This window comes from Petaurus breviceps, unplaced genomic scaffold (assembly GCF_028583685.1).
Source record: "Petaurus breviceps papuanus isolate PSGF00001 unplaced genomic scaffold, PetGlider_PUasm1.0 355, whole genome shotgun sequence".
Taxonomy (NCBI): Eukaryota; Metazoa; Chordata; class Mammalia; order Diprotodontia; family Petauridae; genus Petaurus; species Petaurus breviceps.
The window spans coordinates 1,066,053-1,077,324 of NW_027186289.1; the positions used below are offsets into that span (position 1 = coordinate 1,066,053).

Genomic DNA, 11,272 nt, shown 5'->3' on the forward strand with positions numbered 1-11,272 from the left:
AGAGAGAGAGGAGGGGGAGGAGGAGGGAGAGAGAGAAGGAGGGAGGGAGAGAGAGAAGGAGGGAGGGAGAGAGGAGGAGGGAGGGAGAGAGAGAGAAGGGGGAGGAGGAGGGAGAGAGAGAAGGAGAGAGAGAGAGAGCAAGAACCTCTACCCAATTAGAAGCTCCTTGAGGGACTGGTTTTTTCCCCCCCTTTTTTTTTAACTCCCCAGTGCTTAGCACCATGCCTGTATACAGTAAGTGCTTAATAAAAGTTTGCTGATTAATTAATAACTTTTCTTTTCCTCCTCATAGGAATTAAGCTTTTCCCCCTTTATTCAAGGGCAATGGAGAGTTCCTGACATTCTTGAACAAGGAAATATCACAGTACACTCTTTAAAAATGTCAATTTTAGGGGCAGCTGGGTGGTGCAGTGAATAGAGCACCGGCCCTGTTGTCAGGAGGACCTCAGTTCAAATGTGACTGCAGACACTTAACACTTACAAGCTGTGTGACCTTGGGCAAGTCACTTAACCCCAATTTCTCTGCCTTCCCCCCTCCAAAAAGACAAAAAAACCCATCAATTTAGTGACAGAATAGAGGATGGATAACCACAGAGCATTTTAGGCCATGGGGTCTTAGACATTCTTTCTGCAGACCCCTTGAAATCTTTCCGTGTGTGTGTGTGCGCACACACTAAAAACAACAGAAAGTTTAGCTCCACTGGAAGTACAGGCCGAAGAGGGAGCGATGGGAAGAGGAATTTCTGAGCTGGGGATCCCCAAGCAGCTTGAAGGCCTGAACATCCCTATGGTTGCACTGGGGTGAACTGAAGGCACAGAAACATGCAGACTCTAGTCCTTATGAATGGGGGTGGGAAGGGGGGGAGGATAGAAAGGAGATCCCTGAGCTCCTCCGGCCCTGGCAATCCCGCCTCTGACCGCCACCAGACTCGAACTGTCCTCTCTCTTTACTGGTCCGTCTGATGGCCTTTCCCCACGTGTCCCTTAAACTCTGCCACTACTGACGACCCCTCCCTTGTCCCCAGAAGCTCTCTCCCCTCTGGCTCAGTGACATTGTGCCTTGGGTTTTCCCCCTCCTCGGCCACCTTTGCTGGGCTGCCAGTTCCCCAGGCCTCTGCCCTGGGCTACCTTCTCTTCTCTCTACGTTGTCTCTCTTGGTCATCACACTGTGTCCCATGGACTCCATGCAGATGGACCCCAGTTCTTCATCATCAGCCAGACATCTCCACTGGGACGTCTGACAGCATCTCAGACTTACTATGTTTAAGGCAGAATGCACGATCTCCCCAGTCCTGTTCTCTCTCACGCGGAGGACACCAGGACCCTTCCTTTGCCTTCCCTCCCACCCACCTCATCTCGTCCTCCCTCCCTCCCCCATCCATCCCCCTGCCTCACCCCGCCCCCTTCTCTGCACCCAGGACCCTCATTCAGGCCCTGCTGCAATCTCTTCACTGCTCTCCTGGCTTTCACATCACCTTGTACCTGGAATTTTGGAAGAGCTCCCAACTGGCCTTCTCCCACCTTCAGCTCTCCACACTGCTGCTAAAACAATCTCCCTGAGGCCCAGGGGTGACCCTACCCCTCTCTAGTGCTGCTGGGATAAAACACGAATACCCAACCCCGTGCCTGGCAAACAGCAGGCGCTTAACATACGAGTGCCTGATTCACGGGCCGTACCTTCCAGTGCGACTAGCTGGTCTTTGGCTCTGACGTCCCACCTCCCACCTCCGTGCATTTGTCCAAAGACTAGCATGAATCCTTATCTTCTTCACAGGCCCCTCCCAGGGGCTCCCTCCTCCATGAAGCCTGTGAAGGGATGCAGGTGAGCCCTTCTCACGCTGCCTAGACCACAGAGAAGTCAAGTGCTGTGCCCAGGGTCAAACAGGTCATGGCGGCCACAGGCAGCACCTGAACCTGGGGAGGTCCCTCCTCTTGGGAGTTTGAATGAGACAAGTGTAAGGATTTTCCCCTCACTTTTCAGAGAAGGTAACGGAGACCCAGAAGGCTTTACTGACTGGCCCAGACTCACACAGCAATGTCCAGAAACAACTGCCACTCCAGTCCTTAGAGTGAAGCTCTGGCCTCCTAAGAACCCAGGGAGGGGGTCAGTGCATGAGGAGGTAGGAGTCCTAGTGACTGGCCCAGAATTACTGAGCCAAGTTTCCCACCCAGAACTCCCAGTTACAGGAGCAGAGAGCTGGGACCGAGCCCCCCCAACCCTGGTAGTCCAGAAGGCAGGGCCTGGCTCACTCATGTCCTTCTCCCCTTGCGGGGCTTAGCACCGTGCTTAACACAGAAGAGGTATTGTGCTTGCCAGCTGAGACACAGATACAATTAAGGTGACAGAGAGAGTGAGACGCTGCCTGTGCCTTCATCGGGGGCCCTCGGAGCACAAAGAATACCAGGGGACATCTCCCCTCTTTTCCAGTCCATGTCTGCATACCTACCAGTGACAGGGAGCTCACTGCCTCTCAAAGGATCCCCCTTCATTTCTGGACAGTTCTCAGGAGGAGAACACCAGACTCTCGAGGCAGAAGCGATGTCTGAAGACATTTGGCCCAATTATACCTGAGCTGGCAGCCCCGTGACGGCCTCCTGACCTCTGGTGCAGGGACTTTACCAGGCTGGCCCATGGCTGCCTCAGAGCTAGGAGGAGTCTGGGGGTCATCCCATCCAGCCCCACACTGACACAGACATGAGCAAAACTTCTGAGAGACACACAGAGCTGGTCACCGAGACAGGCCACAGTCCCAGAGAGTACCGCCTGGCCACTTCCTGGGATGGCAGAGCCTCCAAGAGCCCGGGCTTGACTCCCTGCATGGGATGCTGGCAGAAAATGTCCCAGAGAGAGGAGCCAGGGGGTGGTGTGCAGAGAGATGGGAGACCCCAACTTACCGGGGCCCTGGGCGGAAGAAGTCTGGCAGCCACTCCGTGTTTCTCTGGGGCCAGAGGGCAGTCCGGAGAGGGAAGAGCTGGGGAAAGACACAGTGGGCTGTCAGGAAGGCTGGCCTGGCCTTTTGGTCGCCAGCTTCCTCACGCAGAATTTGACACGATGGGCAGCCTGCCTCTGGACGCTCAGGCTCCCTCCATGGAGTTAACGGCACTTGAATGGCCACCTGAAAGAAGGCAGCGAGTCACCAGAAGGGCCAGGCCAGGTGAGACACAGAGATGACCAAAGAGCTGGATTCCGTGGCCCACTCTGGGCAGAGGGTGGCCAGAGTTCTCTGCCCAGCCTGCCTGTCTCCTAAACACCAGCCCCCAACCCCACCTTCACCTGGGTCTCAGAGGCCTCTCAAACTCTACATATTAACACCCTCCCCCGCCCCCCCATCAGCTTTCTCCAGGAGAGTGACCAGAGGGCTGGCTTCCAACCAGAAAACCTGGCCCCCAGCCCCATGCAGGACACCTGCTGGCTCTGGGGCCTCAGGAGAATATCCAACCTCTCAGATGGGCAGGTTCTTGTGACTCTGTGGTAGAGAGGAGATGCTGATGGCACTGGTGAAGGGAGCTGTATCACCTGGGAGTTCCCTGAGGCACCACAATAATCCTGGGTCCAGTCCCTGTCTTCAGCCCCATCTTCCCCCACAAGCCCAGCCCTCTTCCTAACTTCTGTCCCAGGCACCCCAGGTTCACAAGCTTGACCTTTCCTCCTCACTGTCCCTTACTCCTGGGTGACTAGGGGCCGCCATAGCACAGAGCAGCTCAAATCTGCCCCAGAGCTGGCAAATCAGCATGGCATCTCTGCCAAGAAAGCCCCAACGGGTTCATGAGTCAGACACGACAGAAATGACCGAATGACAACATCCCAAAGCCAAGTGACTGACAGACTCCCGCAGTCCGGCTCCTCCCCCTCACACCACAGGCTCCCCGCCCTGCTCTGGTCACCGCCTACCTGGTCTCCCTCCACAGTCCTCCTCCACATAGCTGCTAACCTGCCGGGTCACCCCTCTGGCTCCCTGTGAACCGTGGGACCCAGTGCCGGCCACTCTGCTTGGCTAGATCTGTGTCTGGCTTGGCAGGCTTCACTAAGTGCCTGGCCCCATTCTAGGCCCTGCAGGGGACCAGGATACAGTATGTCCAGACACAGATCTAGTCAGAGTGCCAGAAAGAGCACAGTGGTGCCTGGCACTGAGCCGGGCCTCCAGTGGGGCCTTCTGACTGATGCCCAGAGGGCCTCACCTGCCATCCAAGCAATGTGCCTCAACTTCCAGAGGAAGAAACGATTCCCAGAGAGGTCACGCAGGCAGCAAAGAGCTGAGGCCTGGACTTAGGTCCTCTGGGATCTGATACAGGGACTTCTCACCTGCCCTGCCCAGGCAGAGACGCAGTTACAGAGATGGGAGGAGAGGCACACACAGAGACCACTGACAGACAGAGACATGAAGAGGGAGAGAGAATGCTGGGCACACAGACCACTGTAGACACCAGACCTGGAAAGGGAAAGCACCCTAAGCAGAAGGTCTTTGAGACAGAGGGAATTACAGCCAGGTTACAGGACCGCACAGGGACGTATGGCCACACACATAGAGATGGTCACACAGAGCCAGAAAGAGGGAATCATCAGAGAGGGGGGGGGAGAGAGGAGAGGGAAACAGCGAGTGCAAAGGGCTGTACATAGTGTCTCTAAGATGATGAGTCACAGAGAGAGAAATGGAAAGAAACACAGAGATGGTCACTGAATGGAAAACAGAGATGGCCTCAGAAACAGACACAGGGAGAGGCACGAGATCATCCAACCATGCATCTTCCTTTTTCCAAAGCAGAGAAAATGTGAGGCCCAGAGGAGGGGGAACCCACCCAAGGTCGCACAGGGAAGCCAGAGCAGAGCCTGGATCTCTCTCCTCGGTGTCTGGGGTGGCCCTGAGACAGACATGCTTGTTGGAGAACCACCCTCAGATTCTGTGGAGAAAGGAGTCAGGTGGAAGAGGGGGTAGGCTATGACGGGGGGGGGTGTGTGTGTGAGCCCCTAAGCCTGCCGCCCCCCGGGTCCAGGGGTACACCACAGACGCTGCACCTCCAGCTGCCCCTGCCCACTGCTCATACTTACCCTTGTCCCCTAGAATGTGGACTCCAGATTCCCCTGGGGTCACCCCCTCCTCCTTCTCAATGCTCTCCACTCCTCCTGCATGGTGGCCACTTTTAAGGCAGGAACGTTGGGGTTCACAGAGAGGGAGTGGCTTCTCCAAGGTCACATGGTGAGTTAGGGGCAGAGTCCAGGCCCCCCACCTTCTGGCCCAGGGCTCTCTCCTCTCCACCTGAGGATCCAGAGTCATTGGTAGAGAGCTGATGCAGAATGGTGCTGGAGAGAGAAGAGAGAAAGATGTAAGGGTTTCCTCAGCCAACCGTACGTGGCTTTGTGGAGAATATCTGTAGCCCAGACTTGGGATCAGCGGGAGGCCGCCCAGCCTGGGGGTGAGAGCCTCTGGTGAGGAGACTCGCTCAAACCCCTGGTATCTGTCAAGCCCCTGTGTGGGTCAATCATCTGGCAAAGGAAACCCCGAGCTCCTGAGGCCCAGGAAGGAGGCCAACTTCATCCCGAACCTAGAACCTCAGAGCAGCAAAGAGACCCCAGGGCCTCTGAGTCCAGCCCTTGCAGCCTCCAGGGAAGGGAGGGAGGCTCACCTCCGCGGCAGCCACCTTCAGATGGGATGTGAGGAAAGACCACAAGGGATAACCACACTTGCTAAGTGGCCAAGCATTCAGGGAGAGCCCAAAGGGCTGCAAAGTGCTATTCAAATGTGACTTCATTGATCCTGGTCCACAGGTGCTATGCTCATCACCATTCTATAGATGGAGAAACTGAGGCAAACAGCGGTAAAGAGACTTGTCCAGGTGTAAGGGTTATGGGATTTAAAGATCTTCCATGCCCCATTGGACTTGCTGACGTAGCAGGAAGGGGCGGAGCAAGAGGAAGCGGAAGCCAAGCTAGAGTTCCTGCGGTGGCTAGCAGTGGCAGCGATGGCGGCAGCAGTAGTGCGAAGCCCTTTTTGAGTCAGCCAGAATTTCTGCTAAGGAATCCTGCTGAGGACTGCCAGGGGCTGGAGCTGCTGGGAGCGCGCTTCCTGGACACTGGGTGGTTGCTGTGAGTGGGGAGAGGAGGACCTTTGCCTGAGGTAGCCTGTTCTGTTTTAAAGGCTTGAGAATGTGGGTGCTTTCTACTTTATCTACCTGTGCCAATGTCATAACTACTCTGATGGCTTTCACTTTCTGGTTTTGGGACTCAGTCTTTTGGTATCTTAATAAATTTTCTAGCTTATTCCCCCATATGGCAAGCATGATGTATTTTGTGATGGATAATTATATCAGCATATCTGTAATCTCCATAGGCATTGTGAATATGGCATTGCTGATACACCAGGGTCACACAACCAGCAGGTGTCACAAGTCTGCCTGACTCCCCAGCTCGTACTCTGACCACTGGCCACCAGCTGCCTTTGCTTGAACGTCCGAGTAACTCAGCTGATCTTCACAATGGCCCTGGAAGGAAGGGGCAATCAGCCTCTCATACAGACAAGGAAACAGGCTCAGGAAGGGGAAGAACTTTCCAACGGTCTGGAGGCTGGATTCGCACTCAGGTCTTCCAATACCACACTACCGTGTGAGAGCAGAGTGGTGTGGTGGATAGACCGCTGGGCTTGGGGTCAAGAAGTCAAATCCCCTTGGGCCTCACAAGCTCTAGGACCTCTGTTTGCCTCAGTTTCCTCATCTGTCAAATGGGGGCAGAGGGAGAGGTTGGACTTGCTGGCTCCTAAGCTTCCTCCCAGTTCCAAACCTAGACTTCTAGTGATCAGGGAACCCTTGGCTCTCCTCATGTGCCCACTTCATCTGAGGACACTTCACCCTCACAGCTGAATCCTCAATCAGACACTTGGATGGAAAAGGATTGAGGGCCTGGAGCACGTCCCTGCAGGGGACCTGACTTTGAAAACTCACCTTCTGCAGGCCGGTCAGGACCAGCCCTGAATGCACCTACACACACTGTCACTTAAGCTTTGTCCACAAGGGGAGCACCAAAGGCCTTCCTTACTGCAGGCCGGGTCAGCGCTTGTCTACCACATCTCCCGTGGCCCAGCGGGCTGGGCACTCTGTTCTATGCTGCTGCAGCATGTGCTACCACCCTCCCCAGAACAGAACCACATTCAGGGTTTTACCAGGACCTGCCAGTGCAGGAAGCCGCCAGGCCCCCTCACTTCTCTCCCCCAGCACTTGAGTCCGGCCGTCTTCCATGGTTACTGCTCTCAATGGGGCTGTCCTGACCTCCCCAGGAGGGCCCAGCGGCTCAGGGGTTGGCAGAAGCTGTCTCAGCAACTCTGGCCGGCTCTGGGGCCCTGGGGAGGAGGCAGAGCTGGGGTCACAGAAGAAGCCTGGCTCTGGAGATGCCAAACTCCACTGTGATGTTCTAAGGGCCCCCCCCAATTCTCAGGCCTATGACTGACCCACTGCATCCCAGCTCCTCCTCAGGGCTGATCTCTGCATCCCCAGACCCAGTTCCCATACCCTCCTCAAGGCTGCCTTGGGAAGAGGCAGGAAGGACAGTGGGAGGCCAAGAAACTGAGAAAACATCTTCCTGGGAGAGGGGAAGAGGCCAGAGTGGGCAGGCCCCTGAGAAGGCCCTTCTTTTGACTTGGTCAGCGGGGCTACAGCCAGCGGCAGGGCTGGGAGTCACCATGCCTCAGGGAGCCAGCATAGCCTGGCCAAGTCCCTCCTCGCTTTTCAGCCTCGGTATCCCTCTGTGCATAACAGGAGCTCCCATTTCTACAGAGGTTTGAGGCTGGTGAAGCACCTTCCCCACCACAGCCATGTGAGGCTGCTGGTTCAGAGGGTACATTCCCCATTCACACAACTAGCCAGGAAGGTCACTCTCTGCTGCCGACTGAACTGCTGTTGGCATTTTCATATACTTAGGAAAGGCAACTATGGAATCACAGTGGGTCCTGAGAACTGGATGGGGTCTCAGAGGTCATCGAGTCCAAATCCCTGATTTGGCAGAAGGGGAAACGGAAGCACGATGCTCAGACTGGGCTTGCCTAAGTTCCCATAGTGAGGCCAGGGCCGGGGGTTCACAGTTCCCAGCCAGGCTCTCCTCCCTGTCACCAAGCCAGCACAGAGACAGCCCTAAATCTCCTTACCCACATAAGCACACCCAGCCACGAACAGTCACGCACACACACCCCTGGACCATGGGCTGAGAACGGGAAGGACTAGTCCAAGCCCCGCGGGGCACAGAGAAGGAAACCGAGTCCCTGAGAGGGTCCCAGCCGCTGGCCAGGGGCAGAGCCGGGATTCACAGGCTGCTGCTCGGGCTCCAGGCCAGTGCTCCGTGCCCGCCCCGCCCCGCCCCGTCCGCCAGGCCCGGATCCCGGGAGAACTTTCCTTCCAAAGAAAGAAATTGAGGAGTAAGTAACAGCATAGCGGGTCAGTTTCCCAGACAGCGCTCAAGGCAGACACCCCTCCCCCCCCTCCCGCCCCAGGAAGGTATGGCTCACTTCGCCCCGCCCCCACGAAAGGGGCGGGCTTCTCTCCTCCCTCCGTAGCCAGCGGGCCCCTTGGCCCCGCCCCACCCCACGGGCCCCCAATCCCCGCCCCCTGGGTCGGGCCTCCATTGCTCCCATCCCCCGCCCCTGAGGTCCCCCTCCCCCCAGCTCCCCTCGGCCTCTCTCTCCCTCCTACATCCCCTCCCCCTAAGGTCCCCCGGGGACGACTCACCCCCCGTCCGCGCTCCCGGCGTCCGGAATGGGACAAAGACCGCTTCCTTCCCTCGTTCCCTCCCTCCCTCTGGGCCCGGGCCGGGTTCCCACTACGCCTGCGCGCGCCGAGCACTCGGACTCCGCTACCCAGAGGCCTTCGCGGCGTCGCCTCGGTTCTCCAGGGGAATGCCGTTGTCGCGGTGGATTGTGGGAAATGGAGTTCAGTGGCCTCCATCTGGGCCAAGGGGCGGGACGGAGGCGACAAGGAGGAGGGAGCATGGAAGGGGGGGGGGGGGGGGAGAAGGATCTGGAGATGCGCAGGCGCCTTGACCGTCCGGTCCGGGCTTGGGGAGAGAAGCCCTGTGTGTATGACGTCATAGACCGGATCCTCGACCCGGAGAGGCATAAGGAAGGAAAGACAAAGGAGAAAAAGCACTGATTAAGGCCCCACCATACACCAGGCGTTGTGCTAAGGGGAGGGGAGGAGAGGATAAGGGAAGCCTAGGCCTAGGGCTGCCAGCATGCGTCTGGGTGCGTGTCGTAAGGTCCGGAGCTGCGTCTTTCCCGCGCGCCGGCATGCAGGGCACGGCCGCCAGTCTCATTATTCCTTCCTCCTGGTGCGTCTCGTCTGCATCTGTGGCCGTGTGTCCTCGCGTCCGTGTGTCTACCTCGGGTGCCCCCCTGACTAGAGGCCGGGGGGCTGCGCGCTGGGGAGGCTGCGCACGCGGGCCGCCCCACGGCTGCCCCGAGGAAACCTCGCTGCTGGTAACTTTCCAGCCCTCAGCCAATCAGCGGCCAGCGGGGGCGGGCGCGCGGGAGGGAGGGGGCGGTCCGAGGGCAGGCAGCTCCGCCCCCTGCACCTGCAGAGGGGCTCTGGAGCTCTTCCAGACCTGGACGCCTCAGGGGGCTTTGGAGCTGGGAGGGTCAGGGCAGGGCTGCCCCTGAATTAGAGTCGGGGGGCCTTGTCTCACTTTTCCGTGCGTTTCCACCTTCCATGGTGGCTCTTTCCGGTCAGGGGTGCCAGGAGAGCCCTCCAGGGTTCCACCCACAGCCACAGCGCTTTGCTAAGGGCAGCTGCTTGAGATAGGGGCCCCCAGACTCCCAGGCACCCTGCTGGGTGAGCCCGGGTTGGGCTAAAGCCGGGAGCCACTCATCACCGAGAAGGGACCATGGTGGGAACCCTGGGAAAGGACAGAAGGATTCTTAGGTCAGGGAATGTGCCCTCCTTCCCCAGGGGCTTGGATGGGGAATGCTTTGAACCACCCGCCTTTCCTTTGAGCCCACTGTCAGAAGAGCAGAGAGTGGGCTGCTGGACCTTCTTAGTAATTAGCCTTTTCTAAAAGCTCATTGATCCCAACTGTCTATTATTCAACTTGCTATTGAATGGGATTAGTGAGTGAGAGCACTGGAGAATCTGGGGTCACTCCTTTGTTGTTGTCCAGTCGTGTCTGACTCTTTGTGCCCCCATCTGGGGTCTTCTTGGCAGAGATACTGGAGTGGTTTTGCCATTTCCTTCTCCAGCTCATTTTACAGGTGAGGAAACTGAGGCAAACAGTGTGAAGTGACTTGCCCAGGGTCACACAGCTAATAGGTATCTGAGACTGGATTTGAACTCAGGTCTTCCTGACTCAATGTTCTGCACCACCTAGCTGTCCCAATGTACTTATGCCACCGTATTAAACACTGTCTCATGCTCAGTAGTCTAAGCTTTCTTTGTGGGAATGCCATTTTCCTCTTTAGAATCAGCCTTCAGAGGAATGTCATGAAAGGGGGGAATGTAATGACCAACAGCGTTCTTGAAGGAGAGGTTGAGCACAGATGGCTCCACCACTCTGCTGTGTGGGATCCTGGGGCTTGCTGCAGTGGTGCTAATGGCCCTGTGTAATAACAAGATTTAAATTTCTACATTCACCTGATGCATAGCAAACTTTTTTTTTTCCTGGCTGCTCATTTTTATTCAGTGTATCTCTTTGTTTTTTTAGGTGCATTTCTTGTAAGCAATAGTTTTGGAAATTTGATTTTTGAATCTAATCTTTTACTCTTTTTAGTTTTATTGAATTCTTTAATCCATTCACATTTAAGGTTATGGAAATTAGGTTTATATATTTCCTCCATTTGTCTCTAATTTCCCCCCCAAATTCCCACTTCCTCTGTAAATACTTTGTTTCTTCGGTCATTTTCACTTAATCTATTTTAGGGCCACCTTGTTCCCACTGGTTCTCTCCCTTTAACCTTCTTGCCTGACCCCTCCCCACTTTTTCTTACCATTGGTCTAAAGTTGTTTAACTTATTAAGCTAGGGGACGTTATTGATGGAGCGCTGGACCTGGAGTCAAGAAGTTCTCATTTCAGAACCGGACTCAGACACTTAGTAGTTATGAGATTCTGGGCGTCACAACTTCTCTGTGCCTAACTTTCCTCATTTTAAAAATAGGAATGCTGATAGCATCTATCTCCCATGCTTGTTGTGAGGCTCAGATGACAGAACATTTCCTTAAATACTAGCTATTGTTCCTTGTTCATTTTCTTCCTTTGATCTTGTTCTTTAAATTCCCCTCTTCATTGAATAGTTAAGTAAAATCCCCC

At 55.8% G+C, this 11,272-nt stretch overlaps 1 protein-coding gene across 1 annotated transcript; it reads right to left on the bottom strand.

Moving 5' to 3' along the window:
* Positions 1–2,664: 2,664 nt before the first annotated feature.
* On the bottom strand, positions 2,665–9,453 carry LOC138168212 (uncharacterized). Its single transcript, XM_069097245.1, has 5 exons — positions 8,707–9,453; positions 7,158–7,328; positions 5,048–5,299; positions 4,798–4,899; positions 2,665–2,972 (listed from the first exon to the last, which is right to left on the bottom strand). The coding sequence occupies exons 2-5, from the start codon at positions 7,225–7,227 to the stop codon at positions 2,665–2,667; spliced, it is 732 nt and encodes a 243-aa protein (XP_068953346.1). The 5' UTR covers positions 7,228–7,328; positions 8,707–9,453.
* Positions 9,454–11,272: the final 1,819 nt, after the last annotated feature.